The following is a 23,673-nucleotide window of genomic DNA, read 5'->3' as shown; positions in this document are numbered from 1 at the left end:
TTACTTCATATGTTAATAGATTTTTATTACTAATTATCTTTATGTTAGTCACTGTTTCCATAAACTTATCATTATCATTAAATTAAAAAACTGGCAATTATATTATACTATTGTATATAAATATTACTAATAAAAATAAACATCAGTTAATGCCAAGTAAACATACTCATTAATCAATAAAGCATTTATGAATCTTTATGATGCAATTTTTAACAAAACTTCTGCAGTAAATGCCAATATATACACAAAAAAACTGGAATCAAATACTGTATTGAACAAAAATAATCAGTAATCCAGCAAAGAAAGAGAAATCAATATATTAACTAATGTCTTCGACTGTTTTTAACAGCCATTGTTAGGTTGCATAATCAAAAATCAAATAAAGAACGAACACAATGTCTTGAACATGGAGACAGATGCAAAGCTCGGCAGAAAGACACAACATAAAAAATGAAACTACCATACTTGGCTTTTCTCTAAATAGATAATGAGAAGTAATTCCAATTAGAAAAATTTTAAACTAATCATAAAATGTTTTAACAAAGCTGTTAATCCAAGATTACATTAAAAAATTGTTTTGGACGTAACCTTGAATGTAATACCATAATAGCTAAATAATTAGACTTAAGTGAAGGTTATGTTTAACCACGTAATCATTAAATTTATCCTTTATTTATTCGTCGTCATTCTAAATTTACGGCTTTCAAACGAATAATATATTTGAAAAACTTCTCGAGTCGAAAATTACACGGAAACCGGTTAACTGTCTTCCATAACCTATGTACATTTTGTAGCGATACAAAAAAAAACTTACATTTTTTATAATAAAAAAGTGGCAAAATTTAGCATCTATAATAAAATGGAAGAACATTTTGATATAAATTCTTGACACATTAAATTAATACTCTAAATATTACATTTAAATAGATAATACTTAAACATAATATCTAGAGTAAGAAGTATAGTAACAAATGTTTTATCGTAATGTAATCATAAACAGATTAAAGATAACGATAATACGTACATTGAATTCTAAAATAAAAATTTATTTTATATTCGATTATTAATTTATGTAATTATATCTTTTCCTTTTCTTAAATACGACAACATTCTTTTAAATGTATCTTTTTTTTTTTTTTTATAATCAATTTTCGAATATGAATGCTTTTAACTAAATTTTAATATTATTATTAGGTGGTAGTCTCTTTAATCCGAATAACGGTAGATTGTCTTACAGCTAAACAGGCTTAAAAACTCTTTTATTGGTTTTTTAACATATAATAAGGAGTATACGAAGAACTGAAAAGGTATTAGGGAATGTTTTTTAGGAATGTTTTTTAAGGAATTTTTTGTAAATCTTATTGTTTCGTACTGGCGTCACTCATGTTAATAAAAAACCTTTGTTTTCTGTAGCACTGATGAGGGATCAGGACTCATAAAACTGGTCCGAAATGCATATGTTAAAAAAACCAATAAAAGAGTTTTTAAGCCTGTTTAGCTGTAAGACAGTCTACTGCTATTCGGATTAAAGAAACTACCACCTAATAAACATAAATACAGCTACTAAAAAAATTTTAATATAAATTTTAATAAATTATAGAAATTATCTTTGTAACGTGTCACTATTTTGAAAACTTAATAGAAGTTATATAGCTTTTATAACCAAATATGTAACATAAAATTCCTACTGGAAATTATGTTATAAAACATTGTAAATTTCCTTACGTTTTCATATATCTGAGTATATGAGCAATTTTCTTTTTTAAGTAAACTGAAAACTGATGCTTGCACCAGAAAAATCATCGGTTTACAACTGTATAGTTATTTCTAAATATATGAACAGTTAAAAGTTAAATGATGAATCATGAATGTTATACAATAGCATAATGGCATATTTAAGTAAATACTTTCACAGTTGACTTTTAACTTAAGCTAATACAATGTAATGAAATATACTAAGATTTCTAAAATACAGGACACTATTATATCATGTTGAAATTTTGTGCTTTCTATTCTCGGGTTAAAATTATTGTACGTCATCCATAACGACATTAAAACGAAACGTCGATATATTTATAATATAACTACCGCAGAAAACTGGATTACTGTAAATAAAACGCAAATTAAGCCAAGCCAAAAAGCTTGGTTTAATTTGCGTTTTGTTTATAATTGGCTAAAAGCTATCGAAAACATTTATCGGTAAATCTCACACCTTTCTTACTAGAATTTGTTTTAAATTGTGTTTTTATTGATGTATTTAAATGTGAAAACCACGGTACAATAGGATTCTCTAGGTATGATACTCGTGCTGCTTAAAAAGGGCAGACTTCTCACAGTGATGTCATTCAGAAAGTCACGCAAATTTCATTTATTGTTACTAAATGTAAAAAATAAATGTAGTAAACAGAGATTATTATTTTTTTTTTTTAAAATCCACTTTTTGATATATTTTTCACTTATTTTTATTGCTTGATCAATTTATAAGTTAACATTTAATATATATTTTAACAGATAAAAAAGTGATTTAAAATAGCCGGTTACATAAAACGAGATTTTTCTTTATAATTATAAAATCGTTAAAAAATTAATATTTTTCAGGTCTGGATTAACTTGAAAAATATTATTATGTAGACCAGTGTTTCTCAAAGTGGGCGATAACGCCCCCTTGTGGGCGGTGAGTAAATCTAGGGGGGCGCTGGAGGCAGGGTACTGAACGATGATCAAAGGTAAAAGTTCCCTTTCCTCTGTCAAACGGATAAGAGGGAACATTGCATTTAATGGTTTCCAGATGTCGAGAACAATGTACGGTAAGGGCACAAAGTGTGAGATTCGTAGAAAAGTTTTCCTAAGAATATTTCCAATCCTTTCTCACACGGGGGGCGTTGGGTATAACTTTATGGAACAAAGGGGGCGGTGGATCGAAAAAGTTTGAGAATCACTGATGTAGACGCTAACTAAATACAGCTGTTTATAAAAAGTACTAATTAAGACACTTCCAAATTAAAAAAAAAAAATAAAGATACATACATTTTGTTAACTGTTAAAATAACATAACATGTATGACTTTATTCTGTAATTTTTTAACAGATCTTTAAATTTTAACAAACCTTTAAAATAATTCATTTTGTAAAATTATTCAAGGTTATGTCATATTAACAAATATTTAGAGAATGTTTAAAAATTAATTTTTGAACATTTTACAGAATCCACCCTATTACTGTATAAATTCGTGACTTACGCAATTGTAGTTTATTTAATACTTTTTCTTAACCTTTTTGTTTTATTGTGAATTTTTAAAACTGTTTTGCTTATTTTTGCAGATGTGTAATCTTGAATAAAAGGTCGTCCTGGAATGGACGACTGTTCCTAATGATTGGACATGACAAAAAAAGAAAGCATTTTAGTTTCCTCTACACTTTTCCCCATTCTTATAGTAAATTATTGAGTGATTTTATTCTGAAATACACCCTTAACCTAAAGAATGGTGATTTGATTTTGTTCCTACATTCGACTGTTAAATTTGAATTAAACATTGTGTTTTTCATTATTAAATAAAGATTATCTTATAAAAATTATATGAATGTCTTTTACAAGATATTAAAAAAACTCGTGAAAGTGCAAAAATACTAGAATAAAATGGTAATGAAATATAGTTTGATAATGTAGAATTATAGATACACTTTAAAGCATTCACATATCTAAAACATGATTTTAAAGTGTTACTTAATTGGATTTTTTTTTTCTCTAACAACTAAGATAAGCGTTAAAATTGAATAACATAACAGATTGTTATATTCCACAAAAACTGACAAGTAAACTACCTTATATCATGAAGAAATGTTTGTTTACTCTCTGCGTGACATCACTCCTCACTATGTACCGGTACATGCGCAATATCGTACCCTTGAGAATCATTGTGTCAAGTGTGAAAACTGAACTAAGTAATTCTAACTTATAACTGTTACAAATATTTTAAATTACCGTATTTACTCGCATATAAGACGAGGTTTTTATCCATTTTTCACTGCTTCAAAAACCTAGGTCGTCCTTTACACGCGAGCAAAGGATTCTTTTCGTTTTTGTATAATTTTTGTAAACTGTGTATTCGCACTTTTTACCGGATTCTCACCTTCTGGTGTTTAAAAACAATAGTATTTTATCTGGGTCATTTGAATCGTTCTTGTGTATTGTCAGGAGTAAAGATGAATAGCAATAGGAAAAGCAAAGCTTTTGAATTGAATTCCAAAATTACACAGGAGCCCGATATAAGTTTTAATTCATTCCCACGTGAAAACAGATGATTATTTGGAAATCAGAATTCAAAGAAACTCGTAAGTGTAATCGACTGTTAAGAATTGGCAAAATAGGTTTCCGATTGTGCAGCTTTACGTGAACAAATTATGTTGTCGATTTTACAAGATTTTTCCTTGAAGTTTAAAATGCCAGTAATTTTTGCGAGACGTGTGCATTTACACGCATTTGATATTTTACTTGTTATTAAACGAAATAAAATTAGAATTGTATTAATAAATCTAATTTTCTTTATTTTAATTTTTAAAATCACACTTCGTCCTATATGCGAGATCGTCTTATATTCGAGTAAATACGGTATATACTATTGTTATGATAAATTATGTTATTGCTACATATTAGTGATTCTCTAACCTTTAAACATATATCCCTTTTCTGTATAGAATTCCTACACCTCTACACTTTTCTTAAAAGCATAATATATAGTAAAAGCATAATATATAGTATTAAGGTGCGTCTTATAGTCTGTAGCATCTTATAGTCCGTAAAATACGGTATATTTCAAACAAAACAAAAATGAAATAGAAGTCAGAGATACTGCTACATTTGATTTAATATAAAATCAAATTTTTGATGTTGCAATGACTACCTTGTAGTTGTAATCATAAAGACAACTTATCAAGAGTGCAGAATAATTTCGGGACTAATTTTCCCCTGAACATACACAAAATTTCCCTAAAAATTATTGCACACAAAAGAAAACAATTTTCAAGTTAATTAATTAGTAATTATCACTACATAATTTGGAAAAATTCAAATTAAATCATACAAATCATTAAATAGGCCTATCATATAATTTGATAATACTAACTAAACACTAAACTAATAAATTAACCTAAAATTTTTTTTAAATTAAAAGAATGCTTTAATTTAAGCACATTTCATCGTCATAGAATAGTATATACAATTATAAATGTGATGAATTGGAATAATTATTATATTAATAGGAATAAAATTGAAGTCAATGCCATGAGTGACCTATTTTTGGCACAAAATGCTAAAGTCAAATATACTGCTGAGTTATTAGGATATAAAATGGCTGTGTAATTAGATATAAACTTGTCATAATTTGTTTGGTTTTAACAATAAATTGGGGTTTTGAGTTGATGTTTATTTGCACAAAATGATTAAATTAAATTCCAAAAATACAAAATTTATTTATGATAATTATTTTAAAAATGCACCAATTTTTTTCAAAAAAAGAGTTTTTATTGCTTTTGTTAACATTTTCATCATTATTACTTATTTACTTCTTTTAAAAACATAACCATAATGTTTTAAAATATATTTCAATATTAATATTTTATAATAAATCTATAAAAAAATATAAGAAATAAAGAAAAATAATGATAAACTTCCATTTAGCTATCTAATCAAGAAAACTCAGAAAAAGTTTTTAAATGCAGTCTATTGATACGCAAATTTTCCATGCAGGAAATTAGTGAATATACTGTTTTAGAGTTAACATGAACTTTCACTCATTAAATAGTGTCAAAAAGATGTTTTTGGCCTCACTCGAGGTCTGCTTCAGGTTAAAAGTGAGGTCAAAAACATTTTTTCTGGAGTTTAAAAAGTACCGTATATAAAGGTTCAAAGAGTGAGTATGTGATTGTTTATAATACCAGTATTCCGACTTGAAGATATTGTGTCGAAAAGAGATTCGAAATAAAACAAATTTTATTTTTCAGTTGTTTTTAAAGCTTTGCTCCAAATTTCAGTTTTTTGTAAAAATTGAAACTGTGATTCTGTGAGACCGATTTGTCCTTACTTGCTGCCATCCTGTTTGCTTACTAAGATGTACAGTACAAGATACACCTACTATAACTTTCATGTGACAATAGCTAATCTTTAAGGCATAGAAATCTTTCTACTTTCTCCAACTTCCTACATAATCACAGGGTTCCTCTCAACCCCTATCAAGTTTGGTATTCTTGTATGCAAAGGCAGTACAGGTGACCTGTTCCACAAACCTTTCACTCCAACTCACTTCCTCCCGGATCAATAGGTCTCTCTCCTCATCTCTTCAATTTCTTCCTATTTAAAGTAGGGGCCTGACCAACCAAAGGTCAAGCTACCATGTAATGGAAAGCCTTAACAGTGATTAAGAGCCAGGTGGGACAAAATACAGAAGTGTTGACAAACCCTTCTACACTTGATAAGATTTAAAGATCCATTCATCACCCTCTAGTAAACCCCTTTAAGCCACTCTGTTTCCCATCTTTAGGATTAGTTTGGTTAAAACAAAAAATAATAATAATAATAATCAAAACACTTAATTCATTCTGCTATGACAATACATCAATTTTTTTTATGTAATGACTAGTCACTTAATCATTTTACCTAAATTAATTAATAACTTATCAATACTTATGCATAAAGTCTAAATAAACTATTAGTATGATCAAAAGTTTAACTCAACGAAGTGATAGAAATCATATCAGATGGTGAAGGTGAAGTTAAGACATTTTGATTTTTTCAAGAAATGACTGGAAAAAATGCTCTATAACATTCAATGTGGGTATATAAATAGAGTAACCAGGGAAATTTCATCACATATTTTATTGAAAATAGATATATAAACAATGTCTGACAATATGAAACTTTAGAAAGAACATAATCACATACTGTTGTTTTGACACTTCAAAAGTTGTCACAATGCAACAAAGGCTCACAATCTTATTTACAAGGCATTTCCCACAAACACAGTCAACAGGCAGACCTGCTACAATAGGTTCAAGAAATTCAAGAATGGAGATTTCTTGCTTCAAGATGAACCCCATCCAAGCAGCAATTCCACCATTAATGATGACATTTTACTGCAACTGACAGACAATAATCCATGTCTGACCACAGAGAATTAGCACAACTTGAGTGTCCCATACACACCAAAAATTGAAAAAGTCCAAAACCATCATGACAACATGCCAGCACATAGAACAATGATAACATTAGAGAAGCAAACCAGTCTGGACTGGGAGATTCTGCCTCATCTATCTTACCTCCCAGACTTGGCCCCAACCAACTACCATCTATTTTGCACCCTGCATAACCATATTGTCAATATACAGTTCAATAAGAAAACCAATAGGAGAAGAACAATGCTTAAGACATTCATCAAGGAAAACCCCCAGTCATTCTATGTTCATGAGATTGCAGCAAAGGTTGTGAGATGTGATTGATAATGATGGTGATTATCTACAAGACTGAACTGTAATTGTCGTTGAGTTAATTATCAATAAAAAAATTTTTTTAAATGTCTAAATTTCACTTTTACAATCTAATGTAAGTTTGCAATGCTTCTATGATAACATCATTTTAATAGCCAATATTAGACTCCCATTTAATCAATACAAACCTTATGTCTATCTAGTAACCTTGGATACTATCGTCATTTAATGTTATCAGAATTATCATGCCCCAAAATATAAACATAAGTTAAACCATGCTTTAAGACTGCTTATAATAAGTTTTGGTTATAATTTGGGTAAATAGGTATTTTTACAGTTTTTTTGTGTTCACAGCCTGAACTAATACTTTTAAATAATGATACCAAAAACATGACTTCAAATTATCCAAACTTTTTTTGAATCAAACTTTCTTGTAATTCTTGAATAAAATTATGACATCATCTTGTATAATTTCACACGTTCGATTATAAATACGTTAATATTACGAGTTATTACTTACTAATTTAAACTATACTGAAAAAACTGTTAGTTGGCATCTACCCGGTACTAGATTAAAATGTAACTAAATTATATTCAAACCAAGACCTGAAAATAATGTACAAAAGAAGGTTAATTGCTTCAAAAAGAATTACTGCAAATTTTGTCTAGTTCTGTGAAGAACTCATTGTCTTGAGTTCGAGATTTTGAAAATCATGTGATCTGATAAAAACAAGCTCTATTAATGATTAAAGCTATAAGAATGCATTCTATCATGAATACAAACGTGTATTTAATGGGCTTTTAAATTATTGAAACAATAGGTATTTTGCAGGAAAAGGCTTGAAACAATTAAATTCCAAACAAATTTCTTCCATAAAAATAAAAAAATCTCTTTCTTCATTGGCAAACATGTACAATGTCCAAATGACCTTGAACAATGTCCAATAAATCAACAATGCATAATTGGTAAAACTGAAACTGCCACTTAGTCATAGAAACTTTCTTACAAACACATAATATGATGGAAGATTTCAAATTGAACAATATTTTTGAGGATCACTGGACTAGATAATAACTTCACATTTCATTGTATGTATATTTCGAATTATTCAAACTAAAATATATGCAAAATTCTATGGAACTAGACGTGACTTTGAATTGTGCGATACTTTGAATTATCCAATATCAAAATAATGAGGTTTTACTGTATATAAAAACAACACATTTGGAAAATCACTAGCTAAGATATCACAAGCAATTTGTAAACATTTAAGTATTTTTATTTTAATAAATTGAAATTAAACAATAGAAAATAAAACATAAGAAAATATATTAAATATTTAAAAATTATATCATCCAAAGCACAGAAACTTTATTCTCTTAGATTTTTGGTTCTGGATTTCAGTCATAAAGAAACAAATCGGAAATGGTTAGTTGGATTGTGCCAAACCATAGACATTGCAAACAAAGATCCTTTCTCTTCATAACACCACTGCAAAAGATTAATAAAAGTGTGTTGCAACAAAACTGATGTAGCCATTTCTTATCTTGACACCCAATTCACACCCAAAGTAATCTTTATAGAAGGCCTTTATTCTTTCTGTAAGTTTATTTCATTGCTTAGAGAGTATAATGTCTACAAATATAAGAAAAGCTATCTAGGTGGTTGGTACATCTTTACTTATTCATAATGAACCGAAAGGATGCCAAATATAAATAAAATACAAGAAACATGCTAGAAACTAAAATTCAATTGAAGAGTTTAGATTAAGAACTTAGTGTAAAAAAGTGTTTAACATCAACGTAAAATGTGTGTTCCAGTTACCAAAAGTAGTAGCCAATCAATGCATATATCAGCTTTTGTACTCGTATACTGATAGATGACACTACTCAGTTTTGACCTTTTGATAAGTATTTATCTGTTAGCCATTACTTTGAAATAATTAAAGGATTTCCATTGTGCTATTTTAAATAAAAATCTGAAAATATAATTTTCCAAAGATTCATAACATATTTGCATACAGTATTTTCCCAAGGAAGCCAATGTGTTGGATCTAGAATTTGTATCACCTCCACCATAAGCTACAAAAATTCTTTGAGATGTGATGATTGAATTTTTTAAAAAGCTTCAAAAATTCAAACATTACATACATTATATGATGATGTGTGACATTTTGTTTTTTTATTAAATATAGGTAATTAAACATATCTTATAATTTTCTATATATATATATGATACTTATAAAATAAAAGATTCAAAAATAAGTAATATAAAAATTTTTAAAGTACAGAAAAATCTCAGTTTAATGGACTCATTTTAATGGACAAAATTTCTGATTCTTATGTCATATGTGAAAAATGACACGCTGTTAATTTTAGAATGCTTCTTATGTGTAATTAAATTAACAAGTTATTTTTTCGAATCCGAGGGTCACATGGCCATGCTCTTAACTTCACGTGACAATGGGAATGTCTTAATCTATCATCATCTGAAGATGAATAAATAGGAAATTTTTTCTCTTTTTTTCAAATTAAAATCTTGTTTTCTTTTTAAGAACAGTACTTATTTGTTTAGTTAAATACCATTAAAGTGTATTTTCCAAAAAATATTTGTCTATCTATTTCAATTTAAATCATATACTTGTTTATTATAGTCTCAGAATTACTGAGTACATAAGCAATAATAAATATAGAAAACTTTTCTATAAAAATTAAACTTCTCATACATAATTAAATTTTTCTATATAAGTAAAAACAGATAAAATAACTAATTTGTCAATTTTTTAACACATACATTTGGAAAACCTACTTTATTATATAATGGACTTGCAGCTTTAACAGACACCCCTTGACTAAACCAGTCCATTAAATCAAGGTTTTACTGTACTGTTATTTCTAAAACTTTTTAAATACTACTACTAACCTGATCTACATTAGACTGCTTTGAAATATTCTCAGTTTTGTTAGGAACTTCGACACTAGTTGCATTTCCTAGCCGTTCCTTACACAGATCATCTGTTAATGTTTTTTCAGTATTTGGAAAGGCACTTGATTTTGTAGTTTTATGTTTATTATTAATTCCTTTATCAAATGATTTATCTGCCTCATGAGAATCTATCTGAACTTTTTGTTTTGACTTGTTTTCATTTAAAGTTTGATAAGAATTTTTGCTTTTATATTTATTGTTATTACTGTGTTTTCGTTCTTCATGATTTCCACTCTTGTGACTGACTTTATTCTGTCCATTCACTAATCCTAATTTTCGATTTGAATGTGTCCACACTCCATCTTTAGTAGTAGTATTTTGTTGACCAGAACTTGAATTATTGCCATTGTTATGGCTAGATATTAAACCAGATCTGGAAATTCCAATTAAATGCTTTGGATCAGTAACAAGGTAATGTTGTACTTGGTTAAAATCACCTAATGTGCTCTTAATGCGCCTAGTGGTTTCATCTTCCAAGGAAGGATCCACCTGAATAATAGAAAATTATAGTTGTAAATAGGAAAATACAAAATATCTGTAATTAATTAAATTAATATATATATAGTATAATAACAACAGTTAATATAAAATATTCTCACAACAATAAGGATATAATTCTTATTAAACTTTCTAAATATACAATTTTAGTTTTATAGAAAACATTACATTCTTAAAATGCAATATTTCTTAAGCTTTTATAAACATTTCATTACCATCAGGTTGATGAATTGGTTAAGCAAGGCAGATAGCATTGTTCCTACATTTGACATCTCTAAATTTCTTCTTTCAGAGTTTCATTAAAGATCTAAGTTATTTCTAAAAGTATGCTGCATTGAGTTTGACGAGAAATTGAATTCATGAGGTATGTCTGCTATATTACCAATGGTTATGTCAAACCAAAATGAGTGAGGTAAAACTTGAATGCATTTTGCTATAAATTAACTCTCAACTGATCCTGTATGTCTTCTGGTTAAAATTTTATATTTTTTCAAATTTCTTTTTGAATCCCCTTGCATTTAAAAGATTAAGATAAATTTTGAATTTAAGCTTAAATCCTTCTGGACAATAATAAAGCAGGGTAAGAATTTTATCCAATAATATCGATTAGAAATAAAAAATTAGTGATTGAGACTGGTTATTAATTATACAGTTTATTTTTATAAATGATAGTTAAAAGTTACAGGGAAAAAAAAAGGCAAAAGTGGTAGTTAAATAATTGTTATTTATTGAATTTATAAATATAAAATTCATTTTCTTAAAATTTATGAACAAAAATATATTTTGTTATGAAAAAATGAAAGCACTATACAGTACAGGTATACCTCGCCTTACATCGGTAATTGGTTCCAGGAGAGGCGACGTAAGTCGAATTTACTTGCATAGTTACGACATAAGTCGAAACTACGGTGGAAAATGCCAATAATGAGCACTTAAAGACTGCTAAATAAGACAACAACACAGAAACACAGATGTTTTCATGTTTCGTTCTCTAGGACTTATGATGATTATATTAACATTTACTGTAAATGTACATATTTAATATAATTTTATGTGCTTTTAACGCTTTTCTAGTGATATTACGACTTCAATATTTGTGGCAGACGGGTGTAAAGTCGAATAAAATGACTTAAACTTGATTTTTATTTTTCCATATACTTTTTTGACAAACGACGTATAATCGAGAACGACGTAACTCGAGGTATACCTGTATTTTATCTAAATTCAAAAAACTAAATAAAATAACTGAACTAAAATAAAAACTGATGTCATTTAAAAAGATAAAGAATAAATTAATTAAACACTATACTTTTGTTTATAAGATACCAGATATTATTTTACAATATCAACTAAATTTAACTGACTTTCTTTCTTCATACTAAAATTTGAAAATGACAGGAATTTTGAGAACATGTTTTGTTAGAAAGAAAAATATATTTTTTGAAAATGTATCCAAAAATCCAATTCCATTTACTCTAAATAGTATCTTATAAAAAAGACATAATAAAATTACAACAGTAGTTCCAACTATTACAAAAATAAGTAAATATGCTGAAATTATAGAAAAAAAATATTATAAATTACTTTTTAAAATTAAAATTTACAATAAAAAAAACTTAAACAGTATCTCATATGCAAACGACACTAGAAAATGTTCAAAATTAATATAACTATGTTTTTTAAAAAGCTGTTTATCTGAAGACAGAGAATAAAAATTTCTAGAAATGCTCTGCTCTGTAGGTATATCTTTATTTAGTTAAAGTTCAAAATCAAGCCTTTTCAGTTTATGAAAATAAATGATCACATTATTAATTCCAGAACTTTTTGTGATGTTTTCAAAAATAAATATAGATTTTAAGACTTAAGAAAAAACAAAATAGATAATGCATATTATCAATTTTAATTTAAGTTGAAAAACTTTTTGTTCTGATAAAAATACACTATTAATAATAATAATAATAATAACAATAGTAAAGCATCCCAGGCAATTTACAAGTAAGAGCATCATGTTACACTGTAAACAAAAGTGCACATACACTCAAGTGCCAGATAGTATTTTTGCTTATTTTCCTGATTTTAATTTATATGGAAAATTCTGGTTTATTTTACTGTACACAAGCTACTGAAGACACTGGACTGTAGAGTAATTTGATAAAAATTAGGTTAATAAAATTTTTAGTTACTGTAAAAGTTTGAAATAATTAGGCACGCCACTATTTATTAAAGCTAATTATCTAATTTATAAAGAATTAGAAAAGAAATAACCTGAAATAAGAAACTTATAACCTTCAGATATGGGCTATCAGATAAATCTAGATCTTAGAACTATATCTTTCTAAAGCAGATCCTTAAGAATTTAGATAAATCATACTATCACATTATTATTTCAAGTTTATGGTTAAACTAACCATAGAAAGATCATTTTGTCACATGCTCAAAAATATTCAAATCAGCTATAATTTACATACATTAATATTGAATGTAAACATATGTATAACATATTTAAACATCTGATAATAAGTATGATCAATGATAACTATTGAATACTTGAAAAACTGGATTTAGTGAAGTATAAATAATGAAATGATACCAGTAATATTCAGAAATTTACTTAATAATAAGAAAACCAAACATTTTCAATGATTTTTAAATCAATGTCATCAGATTAAAATAGCAGTCAAACATATATATATACAAATGAAAATTCAAACGTCACTTTCAACAAAAATGAAATAATTATTTCACTGGTGTAAAATGCAGACATCAACATTAATGACCAGATTTTATAGGGTTGTCCCTTTTAAAAAATGTGAGAGAAATTTAAGGGACATTAATGGCATATTGGAGAAATGAAATAATTTTTATCCAATAAAATATTGGAACTCTCTTTCCCTTTTCAGCATTTCTCCTTCAAGTGACTTTGTTCTTTTTCATATACTTCATTAAAAAGGTAAGATAGCTTATGTTTACAACAGTAATGTGTTTCGAGAGGAAAAGAGAGAAACAAAATGACCTTGTTTATCCTGACCAACAATGTACAGTAATCCCTATTGGCATGAAAATTAAATAATCCAAAAATAAAGTACTGTAAAGTAAAGAGAACTGATTTTCAATAAAAGAAAAGCATAGTAAACTCTATCGTAAGATAATGTGTAGCAGATCTAGCTTTGTTGATGAAGCCTACAAAAATGAGTATGATTTACCATATTAAAGATCAGTATTTAGTAGTGAAGTAGGATGTGAAAATTACCAACATTGTCAATACTGATATATATCAAATTACCACTTTTCATCAGTTTTTAGTTGCAGTTTTTTCTATAGTGGAAGGCACTTTGTGGATACCATGTTCTATTATACATACTCTTTTTTTATATAATATAATAGTTAATAGATTAATATAACTACTACTATACATCCAAATCACTACTACACATCCAAAAATAATATTACAAATACACACCTCAGACAGTCATAGAAAACTGCTCACATAAAATACATTGTGGCAGACTCATAATCACAGGCAAAACAATACATCGTAACATACCAGCTATCATATTCATTGACAATCAAAACAAAATCACATGCATCATAGACATTGCTGTTCCACACACTCGTAACATATTAAATATATACATTGAAAAAATTAGTAAAAACTCAGGACATGCCCATGAAGTAAAGTATGTGCGAAGACATACCACATACATTTCACAAAAATCTCGAAACATCGGGGGTTCAAAACACACTATAGAAGACTGCCATACTAAACCCGTGTCAGTCGGAAAATTCTTAAACACAAATACATACATGAACAGCATACAAAAAAAAAAATAAAATTTTTTCTGTAGTTATGCCTTGACTTTAGTTCAGCATAGCACTAGACAATAGTGTAGGAAACACTCTACCAACACAATAATAATAAATATATAAACGATAATAATAATAATAATCATAGAAAATGATAAAAAGAAAATGAGCCTTTAAGAAAATTTAGAAAATAAATATTGGTGTTCCAGTTATAATATCTACTGGTATTTTCAAATTTTCAATTTGAATTTCAAACTGGCAGTTATCATCAAAACCACGAATTTTCTCATTAATTTTCAAAACCAGTATTTACTGGTATTTAAATACCAGTTTCCACATTCTAGTACGAAGTTCTCTATTTCGTTTTTTTTTATTTATTTTAATTACTTTTACTTAAATTACCAAATTTTATTTACTTTTGTAATTGCAAATGAGAGGTTATTTGTTTATTTGAAATTTTAGTTTAGCCTCATTAAGAATAGAATACAGGCTGGCAATTTTAATATATTGTTTGCTACTTTAGCACCTAAATTTTGTTTTACTGCTTAAAATTAATTTTCATTTGTTTGCTTTATTTGGCTCAAAAGTAGTTTAAAAAAATAATAATAATAATTTCTAACATGTGCAATGGTATTTGTAGAAACTGCATCATCTTTAAAAAATGAATGTAATATTTGAGTTTTATACTAGTTATTGTTGCTGCAATTATAATTTTTGTTTTGTATCAGAAAGTCCAGTAGACTACTGGCATTTATAGTTTAATAAAGTTTTTTGATGTTTTACAAATTTGGTGCAAGGGTCATTTCTTTGACATTTTGGACCTTGCAACAACAAGGTCTTAAAAATGGTAAACTGGAATAAAATACCTGTTGTGTTGGTTAAAAAAACTATCAAAACAGAGTTAAAATAAAAACCAGCTTTATTGGAAATTGACTTGGTTTTGAAAATAACGAGTCAAGTTGGTTATAAAATTGCCAATTCACATGTAAAATGCAAACAAAGAAAAGTCGTGCCTATTTATATTATAATTATACATTGTACGTCAGTTAATGCATACAACTTATAAAGATTAAATGCTTTTAAAAGATTTTTAAAAAATTACCTTAATTGGTTCACTGAAAATGGGTTGGGGAGGTGTTTCGTGTATCTTCTCCAAAAGTTCAGCTCGTTGTCTTGCTTGCCTTTCCCGTAATACATCTCTTTCCAAACTACGAAAATAGTAAGAAATTTTTATATCTTTCTAGAAATCTTTAAAATTTATAATAATCAATAAAAATTTATGTAAGATATTTCAAATAATTTAATACACATTATATTACAATTTCCCTCGGTGTTATAATTTTCAATTGAAATTGGTCAATCTCTCTTTTGTACAACTCGCTCACTTATACTACTTTTATCATTGGTCCCTCAAGAGTTGTATAACTGAGAGGTCACTGTACATTAATATCTCAATTTAATACTGTATATATATATATATATATATATTATATAAATTAATACTTTTTGTATTTTTAATAAAGAACAATTTTTCATCATTTATACTATTTTTTCCCCACTCACCTCTTTATATATGTTTATTTTTGAACATGTTTATAATCATTATTAATCTTAGCAAGAAGTAAACAAGATATTATTATAAATTAAGTTTTTATATTTATCAAATATATTAACAACAACAGATGTGTCCAAACATAGCAATCAATGGTATTTCTGTACAAAGGTCTATAATCCCTATCTATATAGTTTATGTAGTATGACCAAATAATTACTATTTGATTTTAAGATAAATAAAAATTTGTTCAAAAAGATCAAAAAATGGTTTTAAAAAAAATATATTTTGAAGCACGTATCTATAACTACAACTACAGAATTAAGTCAATTAAAAACATACAACTGTACACTTTTAATTAATTTAATTGATAAGTACTAGGGTTTCTCATTTCCCGGTCTTTTGCTTGTCCCGGGATCCCGGGAAATCCCGAGACAAAATTAATTATTTTTAAGATATACAAAATATCATGAAATCAATTGATATAATTATTTTTCGTTTTTTAAAGTAATTTAATACGTTCTGCAACCTCCAAAATCATATTAATAATGCTGTGTAAGATATATATTAAAAATTACCTTTGAATTACGTAGAAATTTTCACAAATAGAAAAAATTTATTAAAGTTTGCTGAAAACTGCATACAACAACAAAAAATGACTTTGAATTGAGTTGAAAATTTAAAGAAAAATGAATTTAGATCAAACTTCTAACTCAGAAGGTAATTTTTGATTTTTTAAATAAAATATAATACAAAATATTGTAAATTTTTATAAGATTTTAAAAAGCAAAGACGGTCGATATTCCGATCACTCGATCTAATTCTTATTTTAGTAACAAAAGGTCTCGCTACCGAGAATGCCTTTTCCGATTCAATTGATGTGATTGGAATCGTGTTTAATGCATTTAAGAGAAGACAAATATTATGTGTTTTTCACCTGTATCCTGAAAGATTTCTAGTTCGTTTTCGAGATTGTAGTACTTCTTTTGTTCTGTAGTATTCTTGATTTGTCTACCTCGACTACTTTAATAGAAACATCATAGCCCAATAATTCGGCAGTTCGTTTCTCTTTAATAATCAGGTTATGAAGAAAAACTTCATACTCGCTGACTTCGTACTCGTTTGTATCCTTGCCCAATTTGGCATTACGCAGTCATTGAAGCTACTGGGCATGGTTAAAAATTAAGACAGCGTAAGCACAATTATTCCAGATATGACAGGTTCTGACAAGTAAAGAATTTTCAGAGTCCTGCCACAAATAAGCAACGTATTGATTATTGACCATTTGTGACGTGCCATAACGAGCAAAAATTAAAAAAACTAATAAGTAGGTTTAAAATTAATAAATACAAATGTATTCTGACAGTTTATGAGTTAATTATACCTTCTATTTGCAAAATTTCCTGAACTTTAACACAAAATAAGAAAAAAGTGAATTTTTAAGAAATTTGTGGGATTTCCCAGGATAAGAAAAATTTTCCGGGATATTTTCCAGGTTAAAAAAAACAACCGGGATCCCGGGATCCCAGTTGAGAAACCCTAATAAGTTCCTACTAAACAATTCATCCATCCTTTTTTTGAATTACATAATCTACTAAAATAATTTTATCAATATTCATCTAGTCATTTGTAATAGTCAATTATGCTCATTTTCTAACAACTTTAATCTCATAAGTTTCCTATATAGTTATCTGCTTTCTAAACAAATTGGTCATGTAAGGAGTAAACATAATGCAATTAAAAATTTACCAATATCATAAAAAAATAATACAAATATAAAATTTGAGTGAGTTAACTTCTACATTTATATTAACGAAGATGTTTATCATCTACTTAAACTGAAGAATTCTACTTTGATAATAAATGTAAAGCATACTTTTTAAAAAAAAAAAAAGCTACTGTTAATGTTTTTCATTATGATTTGCTTAACAATTACCAATTAATAATGATTAACCATTTACATGCAAGATGCATTTTGAGCTGAAGTAATTCCACTGAGTAATAATACGGCGCAAATAAGGATTGACAAAATGGCTCAGTCCATAGAAATTTCTTTATGTGAGTACTTAAAAACATCTGAATTCTCTATACAGCTTGATGAGGCAACTTTGCCAGGAAACAAAGCATTACCTTTAGCTTATGTAAGATTTGTAAATGATGAGAATATTTCCCAAGAATTGTTATTTGCCAAATGTTTGGAAACTGATACAAAAGGTGAAACAATACTTAATGAATTAAAAAATATTTCGATGCAAAAGATATACCCTTGAGTAATATTCTCTCCATTGCTATTGACGGTGCTCAAGCACTGGTAGGACGACACCGAAGCTTTCTGGCATACTTGAAACAAGCTAAACTGAATATATTATCTGTACATTGTGTCATTCACCGACACCATTGTGAACTCTTGCATGGCTCACTAGATTACGTCATTCGGGCAGTTAATAAAATCAAAAGGAATGCCTTAAATGAGAGATTATTTGCTCAACTTTGTTTAGAAAATGATGAAGATTACAATCGTTTACTACTTAACACGGAAGTTTGTTGGTTATCTAAAGGTGCACGTTTGGATCGATTTTATGCACTCTTTGATTCAGTGCTGGAATTCCTGGACAGCAAATACAATGATTTGCAGCTCAATTTAATTAATTCAAAAAATGACATAGCATAGATTTGCCAAATTTAACGAAACCAATTTGAAGTTACAAGGTGATCAATTAAATTTAATCAAAACTAAAAGTATAATATCTGTGTTTGTTGCAAAACTTTTTTATACAAACAAAACTGGGGGACAAGAGAATGCTCTCAGTTTCCAAATCTTTCAAAATGGCAAAAACGAGATGATGATTTGCTTGTTTATCATCAACACTTAACAGCTCTTCATTCCGACCTCAGCCAAAGATTTGAAGATAATCTTCACTTGGGCATCCCCAATTGGGTGTTTGACCCTTTTGCAAGTAGACCCACAAACTCAGATGATGCCATACTAATACAGGAGGAACTTATTGAATTATTTACAAATGAGGAGATGAAACCAATGTTTGAACAAGGATACCACAAATTCTGGTTAAAAAACAGATACCAATTTTATATCCTGCATTATGAGCCACTGTACAGAAGCTGTTGATTGCTTTCCCATCTTCCTATTTAGTAGAACATGGATTTAGTGCAGTTATGAACGTCATCACGAAAAAAGAAATCGACTGCAAATTAGTATTCGCAAACATCGAGCCAAACATAAATAATCTCATATCATCCCATCAGATTCACTCATATCATTAAAAAATAATGTGCTTTTGTACTTTAAAACAAAATTTATAATTTGAATAAATACTACTTTAGATATAAAAATATTTTATTTATAGTTTATTTTTACGTCACCATTCACCATCCAAGACATCAAAGTTAAATTTGAAATTTTGCTATAATGCAGTTGTATAGAGTTATTTCACTTGGGGGTTTCATGGTCAGGTTTTTGCTACGAGAAGGGGTCTGTGGGCATAATAAGTTTGGAAACCACTGGTCTAAACTGACTTTCGTCCACCCTTCTGTTCATAATAACAGTTTAATCTTTCTTTTTCATTATTTCTGCTCAGGTCATTTTTGATGAATTAATAATTAATGTTTATGTTTTGTTGTAATTTTTATGTTCCATTTTATTAAAGTATCCTATACAATCTGTTTTCTATTTAGAGTTCAATTAAAATGCGATTTTTATAGCTGAAAAAATAAATAATATAGTGTATATGTATTTTCATTATGTATGCTCTGTATACTTTTTAGTATTTTCACATTCTTTTAATGTATATTTGATGTTTATGTAATCCATCATATTCTTCACTATACGATGACTGCATTAAAATACAGTATGACTGCAGCTTGTACTGTACCTCTCAATAGCAGACACATCTAAATAGTGGACAAACTTCTCTGTCCCAATGGTGTATCATATTCAGAGATTATAGTGTATACATAAATGAAGAGCATTGTTATAAAAAAGAAATTGTTAAATATTTATAGTTTTATTTTATTTTATAACTTTTTTTTCTAAAGACAAATAACAATAAAAATATTTAAGCTTTTTTTCAGTTATGTTATTATTTCATTTAAGTTAGAAAGAACAGATCATAATTTATACAACCGAATTCCTTAAAATTTTATCATCGGGCTTCTTGTAAAGATACGTAAAATAAAAAACAGTTATTGATTTCTATCATAAAATTTTTCAATTTCAGAATTTCAGTTCTTCATAAACTCGATCCTAAAAGCAGCAATTATCACCAAAAATTAATACCTATTTTTTAATGCTCATTGTACATTCAGCTTTTCTCATCGATCAATAAAGAGAACAGACTAAATACAATTCTCGTAATTAATTATAACAATTGTTTCATTAATATTGCATATTAAACCATTTTTAATATTGCATATTAATGAAGCAATTGTCATAATCAATTAAATCTACAAAACTATATTTAATGATTCTAATAATTCTCAATAGAGATACTTATCACATCATAATCATTAAAAAACAGCTTAACGTAAATACAACGTAAATTTTAGATTTTAACATATAAAAATATACAGTTCATATAATATCTTAAACAGTTTTGTCTACATATCATATAAAGATAAAAATATGTAGAAAAATACCATAGAATAGAGAAATATTTATAACAAATGATAGAATTAAGAATGATAATGAAGGTCGTTTCTTTATTTTGTAATTTTTAAAATACACACTTTTCAATAAATGATTTAACATAATGAAAAAGTACAGAATCTAAGCTTAATAAAATAATAATGAGAGCATAGATAATATGTTCGACGATGAATTATTCACGTATCTATGAAAGCTTACTTATAAAAAAGAAAAAAGAAAATGCCGACAATCCTAAAAAGATATATCTTTATATGTTGGATTGTTAAAGTAGCGTAATATTAATTTTTTTTTCTTAATTACAGAAAATGTAGTCTTAAAATTAAACTAGAATATTAAGTTTATTGTTTAAACAACAATAAACTTAATATTCTGTTGTATTAATCAACTTTTAATGTGTTACAATTTTTCATTATATTATGTAAATCAAAATAAAATTCTTAGATAATAAACTAGATTCTCGCTTGTAATATCACCACTCTTAATACTCTATAGAAGTAACACCCTTCCCTAAAAACTACTATTCATGTTAATTGACTTTTAACATTTTAATACCCGAATTTTTACCGTCAACTCTTCTAAATTCATTTTCCGTAGTATCTTTCTAGATGCGAATTTGTGCACTACAATATTTTTCAAGTTTCTCCTCTTGAAATTGACGAAGGAAAACTAACACGGAATAAGAGTTCTATGAATGAATTTCAAAAATTAGGTTACTAATTGTAAAAGCCAACTGCTGAGTAAACACATTTAAAGCTTCAACATCTAAAATCTAGTCCAAAATTTAACAACAAAGCTTAGAAACTGATGACAATTGAATATATTTAAATAATTTTTCAATCATTTTATGTAGACTTCTATATATTAACAGTCCAGATTGCCTTCTTCCCCATTTGATAATTGATATTATATAATTAATTAACACATTTTTCTCTAAATTTTGAAATGTTTTTTTTTAGTTTCTTTACAGACTGCTGATAAAAATACAAAATTTATTTTATAACAAAATTCATGCTGATAAGCAGATAGTCATATCAATTTATCAGATCATTATAAAATACAGTACTCTGCTTATTGTAATCATGAGTATTGTTAACAGTAAATTTAATGTTATCAAAATTAGCATGTCCCAAAAATATATCTATAAAACTTTACTTATTGTAGTCAGAGTTTGGTTGTTCTCATCAGTATCTTCAGGTTAATAGACATTTTTAACAAAATAATATTCACACAATCTTTTCAATCAGCAATCAGATAGTTTAATGTAACTAAACAAACATTTTCAGCTGTTTTAAACATCCACAGGCTAATGTGGAATTTCAAATGTTCTTTAAATCCAATGGAATAGCACACAGAAAAATCTTCTCGAATAAAAAATATAAAATAAAACAAATACAGTAATATAAATGGTTGAATTTGTGTTTAAAAACATTTTTTTTTAATTTTCTATTCTGTATAGTTTTAAAGAACATTTAAAAACAATGTTAGTTAAAATATCCAATTGCTAACTGAAAACGTCGTGTGACTATTATTTTGTTAACTTAACCTTTCAGAAGTGGGAGAGTCAGGTATGGTTCTATCCCTTAGTAGTGGAGAATATACCTGGAAAATTTTTAAAGTATTTTTTCACGCAATTTTTCTCATTTCCGTTTCAGAAAAAGTATTTGTAAACAGTTATGTCTAGTAAAGTCTTTTTTTATTGTTACATAATTCATTTTTTTATGTGAATTTTTTTCGCGATAGTTTTTGGCTAGTTTTTGGCAATACCCCCAAAAGAATTTAGCGGATGTATACGTCCCTCACCACTGCCACACGATCGCCTTCGACGTGTATATATGTCCCTCACTGCCGAGTGGTTAATCAGTTGGCGGTGGTTTTCTTTTTCTGTACTAGATATTTTAAAATTATTTTTATACTATGAGTTTCGATATATGACTGATAACATACAAGTATTATAAGCCTTAATCGGTGCTTTAGGCGTTAAACATTAATTGCTTCAATAATTGCTTGTATTTCTTACTTCAATTATATGCTAGTTGTTACAGGTAGTAGGCAAACGATACTAGATTAATTACATATTGATAGATAGTATTATTATTATTAAAGTTATACATTTTTAAATTACTTAACACATCCTTTTAATGTCAAAGTTAATAAAAACCAAAACTGTTCCACTAATTGCTGTCTTATTATTTACTCGGCTTTTAATTTTATCACTATAGACAAGTTTGAAAGTAATTACAATAACTCGTTAAGCAGATTTTATTGAACTAATTAACATACTTATCATTACTCGTGCAGAATATAGATTAATCAGTTTTATTATTAATTTCTCTGATAAACAATTATCTTTAATCTAATTATTCCATTAATACAGTACATTAAACCTTCCCAAATTCAATATATATTTTGTACATTTATGATTTTTTTAAATAACTTTTCTAAATGATATTACTGAACTTGAACTATTAAATGCATGAAAAGAATGTTCTGAAATAAAAAGATACTTTTGATAGAAATTTTCATAATATATAAACAATCTATAAACTCGATTTTTAAACAATGATTTTTTTTCTTCCAGAAATTCTAAATTAAATTAATTTATTATAATTATTGAGGTAAAGCATTAGTAAAGCCTCTTCTACATGGCTTGCAGAATTGTATTCATTCTTGAAATCTGATTAATTGATTTTTA

The 23,673-nt window shown here is 27.4% G+C and overlaps 1 protein-coding gene across 1 annotated transcript in view; it reads right to left on the bottom strand.

The window, feature by feature from the left end:
• The window catches only part of lilli (lilliputian), a 109,023-nt gene that overhangs the window by 57,856 nt on the left and 27,494 nt on the right, over window positions 1-23,673 (bottom strand). The window contains 2 exon segments of the mRNA XM_067265155.1: window positions 10,402-10,953; window positions 15,869-15,974. Of these exon segments, the coding sequence (XP_067121256.1) occupies window positions 10,402-10,953; window positions 15,869-15,974 (658 nt within the window).

The sequence above is a fragment of the Centruroides vittatus genome, unplaced genomic scaffold (genome assembly GCF_030686945.1).
Source record: "Centruroides vittatus isolate TY-2023 unplaced genomic scaffold, ASM3068694v2 contig_2104, whole genome shotgun sequence".
Taxonomy (NCBI): Eukaryota; Metazoa; Arthropoda; class Arachnida; order Scorpiones; family Buthidae; genus Centruroides; species Centruroides vittatus.
This window is presented reverse-complemented; position numbering and strand designations above follow the sequence as displayed.